The sequence below is a fragment of the Tauraco erythrolophus genome, chromosome 6 (assembly GCF_009769465.1).
Source record: "Tauraco erythrolophus isolate bTauEry1 chromosome 6, bTauEry1.pri, whole genome shotgun sequence".
NCBI lineage: Eukaryota > Metazoa > Chordata > Aves > Musophagiformes > Musophagidae > Tauraco > Tauraco erythrolophus.
In genome coordinates, this window is record NC_141470.1 from 6,018,386 (window position 1) to 6,038,232 (window position 19,847).

Here is a 19,847-nt window from a genome sequence, read left to right on the forward strand (position 1 = left end):
AGGTTATGGGGATCTGGAACTGGAAGTGTTTCAGCACAGTTGTTTTTTTTAATACATTTCTTTCTCAGATAGACAAAGTAATATAAAGCATCTTCACAGTCACTGCTAATCACAAAAAAGAAATGTATTGACTATGAAATAGCCTTGGTACAGAGAGAGAAATTGCATCGTTCTGTTTGTACGTACCATTTCTGGTAAACACTGGGAGCATCTCTTATAGCTTGACATCACAGGGGAGAGAGACTGTAGCTATATGAGAAAGCCAACTTATTTTTAGAGATAAATGTCCCTTTTGATTTAAAAGATGACAAAACCCACCCTCCAACAAGATACGAGACTTGCAAGTTTTGTATCACTGACACACGGGTGATTCACCGTATTTCTCAAGTCTTCAAAAAACTCGTTTGTTCTAATGGAGAATTACGAGGGTGATGGGTGATTTTTTTTTTTTGGGGGGGGGTGGGGGTGGGAATGGTGAGCGTGGGGTGGCTGGTTGTACTGATAAAGCTCCTCGTGGAAACAAACACCGAGTCATGATGCCGAAGGAGAAGCACCAACAGAACAGCAGCTGTCAGTGAGTGAGGCAACAGCACCGTTTATAACTGCACAGAGACAGGAAACAAGGCAGGTGTGTCAAGAAGCTACTTTTAAAAATGTATTTTGATACAGGTACATAATGAACATGGTATGAAGGACGTATGTGCCTAACTACCTCTACAATTTCTGCCAGAATGAGCTTTATCTGACAGAAGATGTACGCTGCTTCCCTCTACTGACCTCCAGTGTCACTGCCTGGATGGAAAGCACAGGTTAAAGCACCACTGATCACAGATTCTTTGATGAGCAATGGGAAATAACTCCCTGCAGAATTAGACAGCATGAGAAACAATTAAATACTAAACCATATTTAAAGTCAGATAACGCTACGCAAGTCTGCGATGAAAACAAGTTTGGTTATTGCTCTTGGTTTCCCAGTACAGACTCTCATCTGACCTCCTTCTGGAGGAGATAAAGAACAGGTACAAAATGATCAACAAGAGGAGAAAAAAAAACCAAACCCACGCTCCCCCTCCAGTCTATTCCATGCTGGACAGTTTGGCTGATAAACTGGGATATTGCAGGAGGGTACATGACACAGAGGAATGTTAAATAGCTCCAGTGTCGATGATCCCATGGATGTAATGATTGCAATGAAAGCTTCCTTTAGGGTTCCAAATTCATGTGGGTGAAAAATACCCGTCTTCCTCCAGGCACAGCTCAGGGCCAACTCGGACATAACAGTGAAGATCTACAGAAAACACCACAGTGGGCTTTGGAGGAAAGAAAAAAAAAAAAAAAGCCCAATTGAGTAGCAAAAAAGGTAGAAGACAGGAAGAAAAACGGATTCAGTGGTTTTATCTGTTCTATTCTAGACCGTTTTCTGATGCTTCTGAACAACTGGGGGTTTTGTTTAATGTGTCTCCTGATGAATTACAAACAATTCACATTCAGACTGGAATGATCAGGTTGCTACAGGCTGGGAGAAGTTCAAGGTAAGGTTTCAGTTCCACGTACGCCGTGTCACAGGCGTTCCGCTCTTGTCCGTAACAAGTGCCAGTCGCTCTCTCTGGAGGCCCACAGCTGGGTTTTCTGTGTGCTGGAGTTTGGGTTTTTTGTTTGTTTTTTTTTCAATAACTGACAATTGGCACTTTTGCACTCCCCTCCACCCCCCTGTTATTACTGTCACTGGAGACAACTTCATCAGGGCTCGGACAAGAGGCAGCTCCATGGCTGGTGCGTAGCTCACTGCTCCACAGCTGGACGTTCTTCCTCAGTCTCCTGCTTCTCTGGCTGAGATTCCGGAGGGATGAGGCACTGTACCTCCTCGGTGCTGATTGCCACTTTATCAGGTTGCAGCCATCGCTTCAGATGCTCTAGGGTGCTGAGGGAAAGCAAAGACAAAGTGAAACGAGAGCAGCAAAGCCTCACAGGAATGTATGAAAAGTGTCAGGAAAACCCTCCGTAGCTATTTCTTTCACCTCTGTAGGTATTCCTGTTGCCACAGATAATGCCTATCATGAGACTGATCCGTGTGCCAGAGGAGCAAGCAGAACAGAATCTTCCATTCTACAAAGACATTCTGCTGCAGTTGGGTTTTTTAAACTACGGCTGGAAAAGTTTTATGCTCCAATTTTTCCTCAACGAAAAGAATCCTTAGCAGGTACATCAGCTTTTACGTTCTGGAAGCACTAGTCTGTCTCTGTAGCCAAAGACTACAATTCCATTTCCAGCTTTCTGGGCTGGAAGTAAAAATCCTACTGTTGAAACAAACAAAACTCACAATGGCCTAATTGTGACGAGGATTAGGAAATACAGGGGAGAAGGGAACAAAACCAAGCTGGGAAGCACATATAAAAATGATACCAAAAGATTAAAGAAGAAAAAGGCAGTACGTGTACATTCTGGAATGCTAACTGTACTAGGGATTCTATAGATGTTTATAAATATACACTAACATAACCATTGTTTTACAGTCTATCTCTCAATAACTGGTCCAACCAGAACGGATCTACCCCCTCTTTGTTTAAATGCTGGCTACAATCCTGGAAGTTTAATATGGTAATTCTTAAATGTGTGTGTCTATGCTCATCTTCTAGAAGTGTGATTCAAGTCATTCAATCCTGCCACAACAAAATTAACTTGCTCTTTCCCAAGAGCAGAATTTTGCTGGGTAATGTCCTTGTGCTTGAACGTTAAGGCTTGTTTCGTTACGTTGGTGGGTGAGACTCAAATATTTTGGCACCATTCAGGAGTGACCTGTAACTTCGTGGTCAAATTCTAGGGAGGAAAATTCTTTCATGGATAATATCCCCAGCCTTTACAAACAGAGCAGAAAGAGGACATAGGTCTACGAAAGCTTGTTTTAAATATAAATCACATTGAAGTTAACTGGTCAAAGAAAGAATCTAAAAACTCCTTATAAACAGATTATTTTTCACACTTAAACTCCCAAACTAGCTTAAGTAGATTTTCTTCAAGGGAGAAGAATAATCTTCTTTTCAGCTAGAAGCAATCAGGAGAAATGTCAGCTCAGAAGGAGAAATATGGAGAGCATTATAAGTGATTGGAAGTGTGAGATTGCTGAAGAAAAGGCCTCTCATCTCGCTTCATATGTCATCTGTGAAAGGGTAAGGGGTGAGAGAGCAGCAGCACTGTACGAGGGGCACGGAAGGGAGAGCCACTCAGGAAATCTGATCTCAGGACTGGTCCCAACCCTGTAAAGAACTCCAAATCCCAAGCAGTGCTTAACCCAGCCCTTACAAAGCTGCAGGGAACAGCCTGGGGTCACTTTTAAAGTTAAGCCTTAAAAAAAAAAAGCCATCTGAGACACATTAGACATCCCCTCCTCCACCTCCTTCCCTCCCTACCCCAGTGTCACAAAGGAAGTTATCAAGTGGGTTCCAGCTGTGTCCACGCTGGATCACCCCAGTCCGAGGGATGCAGCGAACAGCACTGGAAGTTCCAACCCTCTGTGCTCCGTGCATTCCCCTCTAGTGCGATGCAAATGGTGTTACTAACTGTCTGCAAAGCCTGGGTTTAGTTTTTGGGAAATAAAGTCTGTTTGCCAACACGGTGAGTGTAACCCCTTCTCATCGACTTGCTTGTTACCTCTCCTCAGAGTCACGTCCCTCTACGTAAAATTCCGACTCAAACTTCTCCTGCAGGAACCTGTCCCAGCATTCCTTCTTGGCCTGGGAGAGGGTGCGCAGCATGTCCTTGGAGGTCACCTCCTGAGACAAGCCTTTAATTCTCATCAGTCTTCTCTCTGTGAAGAGGCAAAGGAGAGGTCTTTGTTATCCTTATTGCTACTTTTCTTCCCTTTCAGAAAGAGGTGCCTGGACTTCTGTATCAAAAAAGTTAAATTAACTTTTCAAGACTAAGTCATATTTAAAAAGTCCTTTCGTACCCTGTACTTCAGGTCTGCATGACTGTATTTCTTGTTTGTATACAAAATGGTATTTTTAGGTGATGCTTCCGAAGGAAATAAGGTTCATGTAATCAGTCAACTCTGCCTGTTTTTGAGTTTTAACAACTTTCACACTTACAGTCCAGTTTCCATGAAATCACACAGGAGGGTTCGGATCCCACAGGCATTAAGTTCCCTGTGCAAACTGGCACGGAACATAAAACCCACTCGTTGTAGTGTGAATCTAAATAATGCCCAAACTGAGGAAAAGAAAAAAAGGGAGGCAGCAGTATTATTAGCTGGGTATCTCGTAACAGAACGTGATAGTGTGAGTTTCTCAGCCACAGGGGTTGATGGAAAGAGTCTCCTTACCGGACACAGGGTAATCCAACTACAATTCACAAAGCTACAAGGAAGGAAATTTCATTATTCCCTCTGGTCACAAAACACCGTTATGATAGTTTCCTCCTTAAACAGGATCAGGTATCGACTTGTAATCACACTTCTTACTGAAAAGCTGACCACCGTTGGTTGAACTGGGCCAGTTCACAAGGCTGTGGCCCACCTGGTAAGCTTTCTGGAGGTTGTCTCGTATCACAGAACTGAACTGTCACTGAAGTCTCTGGCCCTCGCAATTCAGAAGATTTGAATGATGTGATTTCCAATCACTCACCCTGGCCAGGTACAAACCTAGAACAGGGTTGTATTTCTGTTGACTTAGACAGAACGTACAAGAGAAGCTTTGCACTAGTGTGACGCTTTCATCCTGGCTGTGAGAAAACAGATGCAGATCTAGTCTGAAGCCTGCTGGTAAAAATTAATCCACTGGCATTTTCTGAACAAGCTGGAACTGCAGCAGTAATTAATACCAGAAGAGGAATTTGTGTCTTGTTGCTGCGGCACCCTTGATCTGGTACTAAAAGCTCGACTTAGTGTACTGTGAAATAATAGTCTGAACCAGCAGCCAAGGCAAGACGGAAGCTCCAAGAGAAAGAAAAGCTTAAAAAGCCACTCCTGCCACCCGCTCCCCCTGGCCTGCTCCTGCACGCAGCCTCCCACGCAAGCCAAGACAACCGCGTGTGTGGCTGCGCTGCAAACCACATTAGGAACTGACCCAAGATAAAAATAACTCCCCGGAAAGGAAGGAAGGGGAAAAAAGAACCATAAAGATGCAATGTTTTGCTACGAGTGGAGGGAGTCACGGTCCAACTGCTGGAGTGCAGGAGAAGCCCAAAGCTTCCTCCTAGCAGGCAAGAGGAGCATCCATCCTGGGACTGAACGCTGTTGTACAATGAGGCTCTGAAGGCAGAAGGAAACACTTAAAACAGGGGGAGTAATTCCATGACCTGAGAGCTACTGCAGTGCTTAGCAGTGCTAGGATGTCAGCTCCAGTACTGGTAACCGTATCACCCCTCATATCAAGTGCTTCTATCAGCTCCTGCACTGTTCACAACCAATTTGTGGCTTTACTGATCCTGCAGGAATTTAGAGACACAATCATGACCTGCGTCATCTGTCGTTTGGGAATACAGGCTCTAGCAGGAAAGCATTCCTTCCCATACCTTACCCCCTCCTCTCCAACCAGAAAACAGGTCACAGAAAGAAATTTCACTTTTCTTTTTCCAAGTGTCTCTCAAGACACCATCAAAGCACTGAGACAAATACTGGTAACACAAAAGCACACAGGTGCTGTGATGAGTCCAGAATGTATTTCTCCTCAAGTCAGCTACAGCAGAACTACATGCTGTTCAGAGGGAAAACTGCAGCATCCCTACTCCACTTATCTGGGGGGGAAAAAAAAACCAAATTATTTGGTTTATACTGGACAAAAGATTTCCTTTGTGTGGCATAGCTGAAGCAGCTATGACCGTGCTTCTCAGTTCCTGGCTGTCAGCAGGGACCTAGGCAGATGGAAAATCAAAGCCTTACCAGACACTCACCCAGGGATGCTAAATACACCTCCGAATCACTCAGGGGTGCCCAGGGCTTCAGACTGGTTTGGGAAGAGCCAACTGATCCACCACCCTGGCGTCCTCCATCGGCCCAGGAATCCGCGAAGGAGTCTGTAAAAGCATCGCCAGCATCCTTCTGGTCGGGATGTGGCAGGCACGAGCAGATTTCAGCCCAGAGCTCTTCGCTGGACCTGGTGACCACGGAGTCGGCGCTCTCCATCATCCTCATGGCGAAGCTCTGAGGCGGAGGGAACAAACGGTGAGCACCCAGCGGAAAGCCCTCTCTCCCAGGCCTCCCCGTCTACCCCGCTCTTCCCAGGTCACATCTCCAGCCGTTTCAGGGATCTCATCCCACCGGGAAGCGTGGCCTCCCTCCACAAAGCCATGATTTCCAAGGCCCCGGCGAGCCCCCCAGGCCCGCGGGACGCGGCTGGGAGCTAGGCCGCGCTGCCCCTGCCGGCATGACGCCCCCTCCGCCCTTCCCCCGGGGGTCCCTGTCACCACCGCTCCCCGCGGCCGCCCGAGCCCCTTCCCCGGGAGCGCGGCGGGGTCGCCCCGCACCCGCCTCGCCCACCGCCCGCACCGTAAACACGGGAAGCCGCGACAGCTTCTCACTCCGCGCCGATTGGCATCGCGGTCTGGCCAATCGCCGCGCTCCCCCGCCGGCGAGAGGGCGCTTATTGGTCCGCCGCCCAGCGGAGGGCGGGGAATCGGCGGGATGCGTGAGGGAGACTGAAGCCGCCCCGGCGCCATCTTGGCAAAGGGCGGAAGTTTTTCCTGCGCGGAGAAGGCGAGCGAACCGTTACACCTGGCAACGGGCTGCGGGGGCTCAGTGCGGCTGCGCGGTGGGTGCCGGGGGGCGCGGGCCCGGTGCCGGTACCGGCTCGGAGGGGCTGGGGCGGCCGCGGGCCGGCGGCCGTGCCCCCTCGGCCCCCTGTCCCCAGCGAGGCGGCGGCCACCCGCCGTCGGGCGAGCCGGGGAAGAAGCTGCTCCCCGGGAGTTCCTGTGGCTCCGGTGCCCGGGGTGCGCTCCCGCCTTCGTCGGCTCTGTCGCGACCTTCCCCGCCGCGGGCAGCCCGGCCCCGGTGCCCTCCGCCGGGGCCCCCCGGTGCCTTCCGCCCCTCCTGGCGGCTCACCCGGGTGTGAATCCCCTCTCTCCGCAGGCCGCTGCCCGTCTCCGTGGGATGAGCTGCCCGCTGCCCTGCGCCGCGCTTGCACTCATGGGACTGCTCTTCTCCAGAACCATGGCCTGGACTTCCAGCGGGAAGACGCACCCGGAGCTCGTCAACAACCTCTACAGTGAGTACCGGCGCGGGCCGCTCTTCGGAGCGCGTCCGAAAGCTGCCGATAGCGTCTGTCGGTGTAACGGCGTTGTGTGGTGGTAGGTTGTGGGATGTTGGGTTAACACTGCCCGAATTTCAGGATGTGTCCCCGTCTGAACTTGTTCTGTTTGTAGTTGGACACAAGGTGTTATGCCAGAAGGGGCAGGGAAGACTATCCACAGCCTGCCTTCGGCTCTCCTCCCTTTTAAAACGCTGCACAACGTGACGTTGCTCGGAGCTGGTGGGGGCTGAGCTCCTCGGCAGCCCCTGCTTGCCCTCCAGCGAGGCGCCCCGCGACTGGAGCAGCGCTCGGAGCTGCCGCTCCGCTCTGGACAGCGGGCTGCAACACGCTTAGAAACAGCTTTGGATGTCCCCTGCTGCTAAAGCTGATTTTTTTCCCTGTAAGAGTTCCCTCAGAGATGATGCGTGAAGGCACATTGAACGTTTCTGCAGTCATCGCTCTTAGTTTTCATTTACTCACCGTGCCAGCGCTCCTGAAACCTGAACCTGAGTCTCCGCTTTCAGGAGTGAAAGTGTGATGCTATTTATCTTTCATGACGTTTGACAGCCCCAGAAACGTCGTGGCTGTAAGTCACCATCCTCTGAGAGAGACTGGGCTGATGGCTGGGACCATAACGGGATTTCATTTGGTGTAGCAGAAGCTGAAAAGGATGTACTTCCCTCTGCGCTTTTGTTTTCTGTCCCTTCTCAGATCCCTTGCTGAGGTTGAATTCTCCCAGTTCCACTCACTCCCTGAACTGTACTCCCCTCTTCCAAATCTCTTCTTGCTGCAGGAGCGAGGATTTAAGCCCTTTCTGTTTTCCTTCTTCTCCAGAAAAAGGGATAATTAAATCCCAGCGAGTCTTTGATGTGCTGTTGGCTACTGACAGAGGTCACTACATCAAATATTTCCCGTACATGGATTCTCCTCAATCTATCGGTGAGTAACTTACGGGAAAATCATAGAATCGTAGAATCATTTGGTTGGAAGAGACCTTCAAGATCATCGAGTCCAACCATTCACCCTGCACTGTCAGGGTCCCTAAACCATGTTCCTCAACACCAAATCCACACGGTTTTTAAACACCTCCAGGGATGGGGACTCCGCCACCTTCGTTGCCCTTCTCTGAACCTGCTCCAGCACCTCAATGTCCTCTTGAAGTGAGGGGCCCCAAACTGGACACAGAAAATATCACACTCTTACGGTGTGTGCGTGGACTGTGCTCATCGCACTGACGGAGGGACGCAGCGCGGCTCGGCGGGTCCGAGTTCTCCGTGGCGGGCGCTCCCTCCCCACAGCAGCGGCTGGGTTTTAAGATAGGTCAGGTAGAGCAAACCCCATCTGTATTTCACCCACGAGATCCTGAGGGAAGAACGACACGGCTTTTCCGTGCTCGGAATGGTTGTTGATTGCTCCGAGTCCTGCGTAGGGAGCGGGAGCGAGCGCAGGCTGCGAGAGCTGCGGAGCGTTCCGCCGAGCAAAAGAGAAGAGTGGGTTTTGTATTTTGTAGAAGAAAGTGGGGGAGAATAAAGGAACTGTTCACACTGGTGGTTTTAGTTGCTGTGTCTTTATCACGTAACTTTTGTCCCTGTTTTCCTTTCAGGATACAAGGCTACGATCAGCGCACCGCATATGGTAAGTGAAACATCTCACTTTTAGCAGAAATGGGGGAAATTGTTTTTATTTTACCGGTTTTATTTAATTTTTTTTTTTAAATACTAAAGAAGAAAGGTAAAACAGATCCCGCAGACGTGATTATCGTGCTGTTTCTTTAGGCACTGTCTGTGTGAAGCTTTTTTATTTTTAACAAGAGTTTGCCCTAGACTCTTCAAGTTGCTTTAAAAGTGTGCTCAGATCAAGTTCTGTGCAGCTGAGGCTAACCATTAATGTTGTCCAGTTTTTGCATGAGGCCTTTTTTTCCTGCTGCTTCGCCTCTGGTTACTGAACCCCTTCCTAAATGCTGCTCTGCGAAAAGATCTTCCAGATCAAAGGCCTGAATTTCACTCGGAATGTGTCAGACAAAATACCGGGTGTGCTGCGTTTAAATCAGAGCAGATAACGCTTAGGACAAGGAAAAGTTTGAGGAGAGGAAGCTAAAACGGGATGTTTCACACCTCCTTGTACTTGTTGTCCACACAGCATGCCCACGCGCTGGAATTGCTGAAGGATCAGCTCGTGGAAGGTGGGAAAGCGCTGGATGTTGGATCTGGAAGTGGATATCTTACAGCTTGCTTCGCCAGGATGGTAAGCTCACAGGACTCCGTTTCTAGTGAGCAAGGGGCATCAGGACAGGTAGCTTGTCACAGCTGGCATGTGCTTCTTGGGGGAGAGAGGAGGAGGTGGGAGGAAGGGGTAAACTCTTCCCAGACCAGCTTGTAGTAGAACCAAATCCAGTCATTTTTGGAATCCAAATGGATGCTGTATGTGCCATGAGATGTTTCGGATGTTAACCCTGGTCAGATCGAGAGGAGTGTGTTCATCTGCTGTGCAAGTCTGTTGTAGGTTCTTTTTAGTTTGCTTCTTAAGTAGTCACAGTCTGTCTCTCTTGTTTTCTAAACTCCTGCAAGTATTTTCTGTGAAGTGCTAGAAAGCTGATCAAGTTACTCCTCTCAGGAGGTAAGTTAGTCAAGAACTGGCCTGGCCACAGAAGCTGCTAATTCTACCAAATAATTATTTCTTTGGAAATGAAGGATTACTAGGAACCCCTGTAGGCAGTGTCTGTGTATCCCTTGAGTAGCTAATACAACTGGGACTACTCAGCCTTTAAAACCAAGGGGGCAGGGTATTGCAGCTCCTGTCCAGAAACCCTACTCTTAAGTTTCTTCCTGGAAATTCTCCAGTCCCCACAGTAACTTGCCCTATAAATACATCTCCCTATGTATACAAGGTGTTAGCTGTTTGTCTGCTGGGTTTTTTTTTCAGATGGGCCCAACAGGGAAAGCTGTGGGCGTAGAGCACATTACAGAACTGGTACATGAATCCATCAGAAACGTCCAAGAAGATGATCCAACCTTGCTCAGCTCCGGCCGTGTAAAACTCGTGGGTGAGTGCTCTGGGATCCTGGTGCTTGTTCCCTCCTGGGAATGCAGTAGCTCTGGCTGCTTGCAGAGCTCTGCTTCTCGAAGCACTTGTTCCAGTGTGTGTTGATGCTTCCCACAGTGTTTTCAGAAACCACTGGCTAAGGAAGCAGCATGTGCTACGCTGACCTGAACGCTATGGTGTAAACAAGTAGTATTTAGTGTCACAGGCAGTCTTGTCATCGTACACCTTACTTTCAAGTGTGTAGTGACTGTCTTAATTCAGTAAGAGACGCTCTTCAGAAGGGAGTGGTCGTACCACATCTGGCTTGGAGTTTATCTGGATGGCTCTGGACACACTGTTTTGGTTTTCTGGGGGAGGATAACTTGAGCCAGCTCTTCCTTTATCTGGAATCTCAAGCCTGCACAAGTTGCTGTGTTGTTGAAAGGCTCTCCTGGCTTTGGCTGTTCCTTCTAGCATGGCTCACTTCCAGAAATCTCTCCCCCTTTTTAAAAAATAACCCAACAGAATTCAAATTCCCATGGCAATCTTGTTACAAAGTTCTCGTCATCTAGCTTTCAACTGGAAAGATATAGGAAGAATGATTTTTGTGTGGAGTTGTTGTCTGAACAAAATTCTCTTCTGCATGCTTTCCCTCTTGTAGTTGGAGATGGCAGGCAGGGATACCCCGAGGAGGCTCCTTACGATGCCATCCATGTTGGAGCGGCAGCAGCGACGGTACCAAAGGAGGTAAGAGTGGTCGTGCTGGATGTCTCTTGCTGTGGGCTGCCTGCATCAGTCGCTGTGAAAAACCTCATAATCACAGAACCACTCGATTCTTCTTTTTCGGTCTGTTTTACGTGGAGCTGGCAAGCTCCTGCTTCTCAAGGCGTCGTGAAGCTCACAGTGTGGCTCGTTCCTGTTGTCTCCTTCTGTTGGCTCTGCTGATTCCAATTTCTCTGCTTGCCAGTTGCTGAATGAGTTGAAGCCAGGAGGTCGGTTAATACTGCCCGTGGGTCCCGAAGGTGCCAACCAAGTTCTGATGCAGTACGACAAAACCAGCGACGGGCAGATCGTCGAAACGCAGCTGATGGGCGTGATCTACGTTCCTCTGACAGATAAGGAAAAGCAGTGGCCTCGGTAAAGATTTGCTCTCCCTTGAGGAGCGTTTCTTCCTCACAGCTGTCCCTGTGAGCTTGCTCTCCTTGACTGCTGGCTTTGCTGAGAGTCCTGGATCCCTAGCAGCTGCTGTGTGCAAAAGAGAGAAGAAAGAGGCTTGGCAGTGGTAGGGCACAGCAGGAGAGCGGGATGTATTTTCTGTTAGATAGGATTTCTGAAGACTCAAGCTGTTTTCTTTTTTCTTTTTTTGGAGCCTGTGCGCTTTCACGAACACCGTAGCTGTGTTGATTCTGTCGATGAACCGAAGGCCGCGGATAGTAACTGTTGGTTTTTCTTTGCCTCAGGGATGAATTCTGACAGATGGATGGATACCTCTAAGGTGACCTCAGAAAGCTCACGCACGGGACTTAGGACTGTAGCTGGTCTGTACGGTTTTGCTTTTCGAACGGAAGCTTTATCAGCGGACGCGCTTGCCAAGGCACGCGCTGGTTCCGGCGGGATGGAGAAAGGGCTGTTCCTCCCGCAGCAGGAGCAGGGGAGGCTCTGAGGCCATGTCCGCTTCCAGACAGTAACTCCGGCTGCCCTCTCCCATCAGTTAGAAGTAACATCTATTCACAGAGAATCCCAGAAGCAGGCAGGAATACTTAAACCTTCACTAAAAACACTCTCTAACACCGACTACTCTGCCTAACGCTTGAAGAAAATAAGACACAATTACTGTTTCAGAGTGGCGACAAAGTCAAAAGTTTTAATTTGTCAAAGTTTAATTACGACAGTGTGTCCTCTTCCTGTCTTGCATCAACTCCTTTCAAGGCCGGTGGCAGCACCGGGAATGGCGGGTTGGAATCCCGCTCTCCTGCCCTTTCCCTGATGCGCCCTTCCTTCCCGCGGGCGCGCTTGAAGGGTCTTTTCCGGAGCGGCGGTGCCTCGCGGTGCCGCTGCCGTCCCGGGAGTAACGGCGCTCCCGCTCCGCGCCGCCGCCTTCCCGCGCCGCCACGGGGAGGGCGGGAAGCGCGGGAGGGAGGGGGCGTGGCCTCGCGGCGATTGGCTGCCGCGCAGGAGCGCGTCACGCCGTGCGGCGCGCCGGCGCGCTGCGGGCGGCGCGGCTGTTCGCGGTGGCGCGGAGCGGGGCCCGGCCGGCGCGCCCGCACTTTCCCCGCGGCGGCGGCGTGGCGGAGCCGGGCCCCGGTCCCGGTCCCGGTCCGAGCGGCGGCATGGCGGAGCCGGGCCCCGGTCCCGGTCCGAGCGGCGGCGTGGCGGAGCCGGGTCCCGCTCCCGGTCCGAGCGGCGGCGTGGCGGAGCCGGGTCCCGGTCCCGGTCCGAGCGGCGGCGTGGCGGAGCCGGGTCCCGGTCCCGGTCCGAGCGGCGGCGTGGCGGAGCCGGGTCCCGGTCCCGGCCCGAGCGGCGGCGTGGCGGAGCCGGGTCCCGGCCCGAGCGGCGGCGACAACGAAGCGGCGCCGGCCCCCAAGAAGCGGCGGCTGGCCGCCGGCGAGCGGTACGTTCCGCCGCCGCGGAAGCTGAGCGCGGGGGTGAGCTTCGGGGCGGCTCACTTCGCCGAGACGTCCTACTACTTCGAGGGAGGGCTGCGCAAGGTGCGGCCCTACTACTTCGACTTCCGCACCTACTGCAAGGGGCGCTGGGTGGGCCGCAGCCTCCTGCACGTCTTCAGTACCGAGTTCCGCGCCCAACCGCTCGCCTACTACCGCGCCGCCGCCCGCGCCGGCCGCCTCCGCCTCAACGAGGAGCCCGTGCGAGACCTCGACATCGTGCTCAAGGTGGGTACCCACCCCCAGTCACCCCCCCCCCACCCCGCTCCCGGTGCTGCCGGGCGCCCCCGGAGGGCTCCTGGTAACGAGGGCGGTGTGGCAGGCCGGTACCCCGGCATGGGAGACCCCCTGCTCGGCCCCAGCAATGAGCATCGCCCGTGCGGTGAGATAACCCCACGCTGGGGCCAAAGCCTGCGGTGTTCAAGGGGATTCGGGTCTCCCAGGGAAAGCTTACCCCGGTGGGGTCGGGAGTATGCGGATGCCGTGGCCCCGCGCAGAGCCAGGGTGCCCCACAGCTTCCGAATCGCCCCCCGGAGAGCCGGCTGGGCACGGAGGTGTCGCTTGTTTGAACGTTGATGACCGGAGGAGTTGTGCTAAATCCTGGGTTCCCGGAGAAAGCTGCTTTCATTCCCCTCTCCCAATATCAAGCCCGCGCTGTGCGTGGCCGGATGGAGCGGTTACGCAGGCTGGATTCCCACCAGTTGTCCATCTGTCTTGCAGAATAACGATTTCCTCAGGAATACGGTGCATCGCCACGAGCCGCCGGTCACTGCCCAGCCTATCCAGATCTTGGCAGAGGACGACGAGGTGGTGGTTGTGGACAAACCCTCCTCTTTGCCAGTGCATCCCTGCGGCAGGTTTCGTCACAACACTGTCATCTTCATCCTCGGCAAAGAGCACGACCTGAAGGAGCTGCACACCATTCACCGGCTCGATCGCATGACCTCGGGGGTGCTTATGTTTGCCAAGACCGCGGAGGTGTCCAAGAGGATCGATGAGCAGGTTCGGGAGAGGCAGGTGAGAGCCAAGTAGTTTCTGGAGTCTCTTGCACAGTATTGTCTTGAAACAGGTTAGGTCCAAAGTCAGCTAAATTTTTGGTCTAAGTGAGTACAAATTCCCAAAACGTCTTGTGGTTGTCTTACGGTATCAAGCATGAGAGGCATCAGGAGAAAAAGACTGACCAAAATTTAATTGATTTTGGTAATAATAGGTTGAAAGGGATCTCCTGCCCCAGGGGACTGTGCGGACTGTCTGGGATTGTGCAAAACAGTCAGAGAGCAGTTCTATTTGTAAGCAGAAACGTGCCTGTTATCTAACACTTTTTTAATTTTAGATGTTTTTCTCGTTTTTCTAGTGGCTCTTGACCTCAGCAGAACTGTAGCTGTAGGGCACAAGTTTCCAGGATTTGCTTCAAGGCTGTACTCTGAGAGATGACTCTGGAGTTTAATATGAGGAAAATAGGCCAGGCCCTTGTGTTCTTGATTTCCCAACTAGGTGGGGAAAGCATGGGAGAAATTTGGCTTTAAATAGCTGCTTTTATTTATTTTCCTCTCTCCAAAATTTGGGCAGTATGTTGCCTACAATCGTGTTTCACTGAAGAGAAAGAGAGGAGTAGCTAGGACGGGACTCAAGTGTAATCAGGACAGAGACAGTTTTCTGTTCCGTTTTCTGAGAGTTACTCTTGTGTCTCCCCATAGCTGGAAAAGGAGTACGTCTGTCGTGTGGTGGGGGAGTTTCCAGAACACGAAGTGGTCTGTGAAGAGCCCATACTGGTTGTTTCTTACAAAGTGGGAGTGTGCCGCGTGGACCCCAAAGGGAAATTCTGCAAAACCATCTTCCAGAGGCTCAGTTACAACGGCAAGACCAGCGTGGTCAAGTGCCTTCCGCGTACGGGCCGCACGCACCAGATCCGGGTCCATTTGCAGTTCTTGGGGCACCCCATTGTCAACGACCCCATCTATAACATGGAAGCCTGGGGCCCTGACAGGGGCAAAGGTGGCAAGATCGATAAAACGGATGAAGAACTCCTGAAGGCGCTGGTAGAGGAGCATCGTTCCAAACAGAGCCTGGATATCTTGGGTATTTCGGAGGAGGACTTGAACTCTGATGCTGAAAACAAAGTCTGTGGGGATTCAAGTGACTGCCCAAAGTCCACCCAGGCTGATCCCATAAATGAGAACTCCTGCCCTGCCAAGGACACTAAAGATCCCCAGAGAAATGACGTAGCAGCTTGTCCACCGAGCTCTGATTCTAGCCTGGAAACGCTTGGAAAAACTACAGAACTGGGTTCATGTGAGAATCAAGAGGGGCAAACGGAACAAAAGAGCTCGGAAGAGAAGGACCCTTTGTGTGTGGAGTGTAAAATCACACGGCGGGACCCGTCTCCCAGGGAGCTGGTGATGTACCTCCATGCCTTGCGCTACAAGGGAGCGGAGTTTGAGTATTGCTCCAAGATGCCCGAGTGGGCAATGGAAGACTGGGAGGAATGACCGAGGACATCTGACACCTACGGGCGTCGCTGGCCAGGAAAGCATCTTTTAAAGACCTGAGATGTACTTTTTTATAGTGTGGTTGAGGTGAACAAACTGCCGGTGACTTGAGATGGGGTGGGAGGGATTGTTGGGGCTGGAGAACTGTCCGGGCTGCCAACAGGTGCTGGAAAAGATGAGCAGGAAGATGGGGGCTATAACACTAGAATTACTGTCCCTGGAAGCATTCGAGGCCAGGTCGGATGAGGCTTTGAGCCACTTGATCTAGAGGAAGGTGTCCCTGCCCATGGCAGGGGGTTGGAACTGGATGGTCTTTGAGGTCCCTTCCAACCCAAACTGTTCCACGTCGCCCTTTAGTGAACTGGCACTGCTGGGCAACAAACACCACTCGGCACCAGCAGCTTTGCCTTTCACCTCAACGTGTTCTGGGTCTGCACCTCAACGTGTTCTGGGTCTGCACCTCAACCTGTTCTGGGTCTGCTGTCAGTTATCCACACGGATAATTAAGTGCGTGCACTCAAAAGTCACTCAAAAAACTCGTTTTTCTTCTGGCCTGCTGTGTGATGTTCTTGTGTCTTACAGTAAGAACTGCTGGAGTGTCATTCAGTGTGCTGGATGTCGTGTCATGCACAAAACTGTTTTTACTGTATTTTGTTGTCAGACTGGTTTTAAAACTCAAACATTGTCACTGAGAATGCCGTAAGGTAAAATGGGAGCACTGGGAAGCTGATCCGCTTTGTGCTCACTGTTTGCCAGCAAGGTGGATTTTGCTTTGAAATTGCTCTTTCAGAACTGGTTAAAATAAGGACTTAATTATTAGCTAGTAAGTTATAGTTAGTAACTTATAATTAGTTAAGTTAGTTAACTCTAGGGATGGATCTCTTTACATTTGGCCTGGTTTTGGAGGTACTAGTTCCCAGATTTTGTCTTTATGGGATATATAGGAGACCGATTTAGTCAAAAGCTTTGGAAACAAAAGCGTTTATGAACCAGAAGACTTTATTTTTAAATACATTTTATATTAATATGTTTCCAGGATGATAAATAGCACTGTAATTCTTATTTTCATCTGGGTTTATATGGTGCTTCTTGGCCTCTGGGATGGTTATTATAATAATTCTGCTGTCTCAAGTTATTTTTTATCTATTTTTTTTGTCTTTTCCATATGTGTCACCAGTGGCAATGACCAGCTCCAGTGACTGCTGCAGACAATCAGAATCTTTACCTGGGAAGAGCCGTGTTGTTTCAAGCCTGTTTGCAGACAGTGGGCTCTCATCCTGTCGCTCCATATCCATGTCTCTCCACACCCATCCCTACATAGGGTGCAGGCACAGCGTTCCACACTTGTCAGATACTAAATAAACCTTTTAGAAAGGTGAAGAAAGGAATCCAGAGGAGCTGATGCTACTCAGCAAGTGTGGCAACATCTTTGCTGGAGTGTGGTCCGGTCTCAGATGATCTCTCAGGTGATCTAGCTGTTTCTCAGCCCATCAAGACATGGTTTTTATGCAGGTCTTTTATTATTAATTTGCCCAGTTCACACAGGTTACTGGAGAACTCCCTGCTTCACCGTGTCTGTGAGCGGGATGCTGGGCACCTCAGGTTGGCCAGGCACGCAGGAATGACTTGCATTCCTCCTTGGCAGGGCTCCTAGAATCACTTGTTGATGGTGTTACCAGGATCAGGACTTGCGTACCAAAACGGAATTAAACTGGTGCTTACTTCTTCCAGTAGCCCAAGTAGCCAAGTGATTTCTTTCTCTCCTGGATCGTCCCTCTGATGTGGTGAACGTTTCCATAAAAGTTTTAAATGAGACTTTGAGGTGTCCCAGGTTATATTGTCTGGGTTTTTGGGGGGTTTTGTGGTTTTGTTTTGTTTTGTTTTTTCTCTGTAAGAAATGAGCACCTGAAGGGGATTTTCCTGACTTGTGCCAATGGATGGAGACTGGATGTCTGAAGGGCCTGACATGGAAGTGGAGCTCAGCGCTGTGTTTTTCCTTTTTCTGGCTCTGCATAATGGCTGTGGTTACTGTCTTTTCATTATCACACCTTGCTGGTCAAGGAACCTTGGGGCTTCTGTTTTCAAGACGCTTTGAACAGTGAAAATTTAAGGTTGATTTCACAAGGGGCCTGCCACCCATTGCATCGTATTCCGTTTTATTTCAGGTCAGGGCTGGTGTCCAGCCCATGTGTGCTCTAAACATGCAGAAGAAGTTGGAGTTTGATGTTTTGCTAATAGAGAAAGTGTTGCTATTAGAGATGTCTCATGATAAATTCCCATCTAAGGTGAGGTCTGAGGTAAATGCTGTGTCCTAACTGTGGGCGTAAAGTTATCTGTACAGAGTGCAAGTCCTGGAAGGAGTCCTTTCTCCAGTAGGTAGTATTTATTGTATGTCTTTTTGTGCTGCAGCAAGGATGTGTGTCTTCTGGCAAACCCTGGTGGGAACTTTGCTGTGCCATACCCACTCGTTGTGTAGGATCGACTCAGAATTAACCCCTAAACCATCACCAAGATGCCCATCTTCCACACGACTGCCCTTTTCCAGCTGTGTTTTAACTGGTCTGTTATGGGTGCCGTCTGTGAGGCTCCAGAGGCATCATCTGGCCCTTCTCTGCACGGGATTTAGTACAATCTGATCTCCACAAGGATTGAAGTGTAGTTAAATCCGCCGCAGCACGTGCCTGGAGGGCACACGGGGCTGGTCCGGCACACGGCGTACTAGAGCTGTGATGCCTTCCACCCGTGGAGCTGGGTGGTCCCTTGGGAGCTCTGTGTTCCATTAATTTCTGTGTCCCATGGGGTGTGGTGGGATCTCTTGTGTTCCATTAATTTCTGTGTCTCGTGGGATCTCTGTGTTTCATTAACTTCTGCTTCCAGACTTTTTTAAAAAGTTAACTATTGATGGATTAGGCAGAGAGGAGCAGCTCTCCTGCATCTCTTCAATCCTTTATGCTTTAATCGTATTAAATCGTCATAAATCGATTGTATAAATCGATTTAATCGATTTAATCGTCATAAAAACGATGACAAGCCAAGCGACGTGCAGTAATTACTTTTCTGAAGCAAACTTGGAGGTGATTTTCGGCGAGGCGCCGGGATCGCTTTGGCTGGAGCTCCCTCAGCCCCTGAGCTTGCAAAGGTTTTACCCAAATAGGACACTTTGTTGGGATTGTCAGGAGGGATTCGGGAATTGTGCCCAGGTCGCGGCTCTGGAACGCGGCCGCTCCTCCCCGACGGAGACCGGGCAGCTCCGCCAGCCCCGCAGGCATCCAACCCCCCGGGGCACTGTCCGGGCACCACGGCGGCTGCCCCGGGCGGCAGCTTCGCTTCCCCTTCTTCCCAGAAAGGCCGAGCTGTCGGCCCGGGGAGGCCGGGGCAGAACCTTGCGGAGCGTCCGGCCGCACCCCCGCGGCCTCCGGGCCGCCGCGGGAGGGTGGGAGGGCGGAAGCCCGGCGGGCCGCGCCCTGAGCCGCCGGCAGCGAGCGGCGCAGCGTCCTCGGAGCTGGGGTTAAAAAAACAAAAAAAGAGGAAAAAAAAAAAAAGTGTAACTCGCCGACGAGGATGGGATTCGAACCCACGCGTGCAGAGCACAATGGATTAGCAGTCCATCGCCTTAACCACTCGGCCACCTCGTCACGACGAAACCCTCTTTCCCCGAGCCTATAGGGAAGTAGGCCGAGCGCGCCTGGCATCTCCCGCCCGTCGCTCCCTCTCCGGAATGGCGGCGGCTGGCCGGCCCTTTGTTGGCACAGCGCGGAGCGAAGCCACCGCGCGGGGACCGAGCAACCCTGCGCGGGCCGGCGTCTGCCGCGCCAGCCTCCTCGCTGCGGCTGCGGGGCGCGCTGGTGAAGGAGAGGGGGGGGATACCGAAAGGGCGGTCTCCGGGCTGACTCCGCGGAGGTCGCCATGTTGTACGGAGCGCTGAAAGGGGGGCCGGCATGCTGTACGGCGACGGCCGTAGAGCGCCGCTCCGCTGTCGTCACGACGGCGGTTTGGCGCGAGGCGCAGGCGCGCCAAGCGGCGGTTGGGTTTGAACCGCGAAGCGGCGGCGGCGGCGGGCCTGAGGGCCGGGACCGGGGCCGGGACCGGGACCGGGGCGGGAGGTGAGAGCGGCTGCGGACGAGTCCCGGCGGGGAGAAAGCGAGAAGAGGCCGGGCCGGGGCAGCGCGGGAGCTCCTGAGGCGGCGGCCGTTGCCTGTCGGTGGGGCGGATCCTGCGGGTTAGCGGCGGGTGAGGGACGGGGAGACAAAGGGCGGGAGGAGCAGGTCGGTCCCGGTGGGAGGAGAGGCCTCCTCGCGAGCCTGGCGCCGTCAGGGGCGAGCGGGAAAGAGGGCGGAGGGGCGCCGAGCTCGGGCCTGAGGAGATTTCGTGGGGGCGGCCTCGGGGCGTGAGGGGGATCTCCCGCTGTACTGACCGAAAAACGCAGGCGCGATCCAGGCGAGGTCATTCCCCTT

At 51.8% G+C, this 19,847-nt stretch overlaps 3 protein-coding genes and 1 non-coding gene across 7 annotated transcripts in view; 2 read left to right on the forward strand and 2 right to left on the reverse strand.

Annotated features, from left to right (window-relative positions):
- LOC104371082 (protein-L-isoaspartate(D-aspartate) O-methyltransferase) overlaps nucleotides 1-12,124 on the forward strand; it is a 28,092-nt gene extending 15,968 nt beyond the window's left edge. The window contains exons 1-9 of one of the 4 annotated variants that reach the window (XM_086613034.1): nucleotides 6,894-6,921; nucleotides 7,061-7,196; nucleotides 8,055-8,159; nucleotides 8,824-8,855; nucleotides 9,360-9,464; nucleotides 10,143-10,263; nucleotides 10,903-10,988; nucleotides 11,209-11,378; nucleotides 11,702-12,124. In XM_086613034.1, the coding sequence (XP_086469160.1) occupies nucleotides 7,082-7,196; nucleotides 8,055-8,159; nucleotides 8,824-8,855; nucleotides 9,360-9,464; nucleotides 10,143-10,263; nucleotides 10,903-10,988; nucleotides 11,209-11,378; nucleotides 11,702-11,714 (747 nt within the window). In that variant the 5' untranslated portion in view covers nucleotides 6,894-6,921; nucleotides 7,061-7,081 and the 3' untranslated portion in view covers nucleotides 11,715-12,124. Of the gene's footprint in view, nucleotides 1-6,893; nucleotides 6,922-7,034; nucleotides 7,197-8,054; nucleotides 8,160-8,823; nucleotides 8,856-9,359; nucleotides 9,465-10,142; nucleotides 10,264-10,902; nucleotides 10,989-11,208; nucleotides 11,383-11,701 lie in introns of those variants that run through there. The other 3 variants (XM_086613035.1, XM_086613036.1, XM_009984268.2) reach the window with 3 other exon arrangements.
- Nucleotides 521-6,513, reverse strand: CCDC32 (coiled-coil domain containing 32). The gene is made up of 4 exons (XM_086613455.1): nucleotides 6,482-6,513; nucleotides 5,887-6,136; nucleotides 3,649-3,805; nucleotides 521-1,921 (listed from the first exon to the last, which is right to left on the reverse strand). The coding sequence occupies exons 2-4, from the start codon at nucleotides 6,125-6,127 to the stop codon at nucleotides 1,783-1,785; spliced, it is 537 nt and encodes a 178-aa protein (XP_086469581.1). The 5' UTR covers nucleotides 6,128-6,136; nucleotides 6,482-6,513; the 3' UTR covers nucleotides 521-1,782.
- A 447-nt stretch (nucleotides 12,125-12,571) lies between the features above and the next one.
- Nucleotides 12,572-15,503, forward strand: RPUSD2 (RNA pseudouridine synthase domain containing 2). Its single transcript, XM_086612828.1, has 3 exons — nucleotides 12,572-13,132; nucleotides 13,625-13,921; nucleotides 14,602-15,503. The coding sequence occupies exons 1-3, from the start codon at nucleotides 12,572-12,574 to the stop codon at nucleotides 15,391-15,393; spliced, it is 1,650 nt and encodes a 549-aa protein (XP_086468954.1). The 3' UTR covers nucleotides 15,394-15,503.
- Nucleotides 15,504-18,946: 3,443 nt separating this feature from the next.
- TRNAS-GCU (transfer RNA serine (anticodon GCU)) lies at nucleotides 18,947-19,028 on the reverse strand. Its single transcript has one exon. It is a non-coding gene; the product is annotated as a tRNA-Ser (tRNA).
- Between the last annotated feature and the right edge of the window lie 819 nt (nucleotides 19,029-19,847).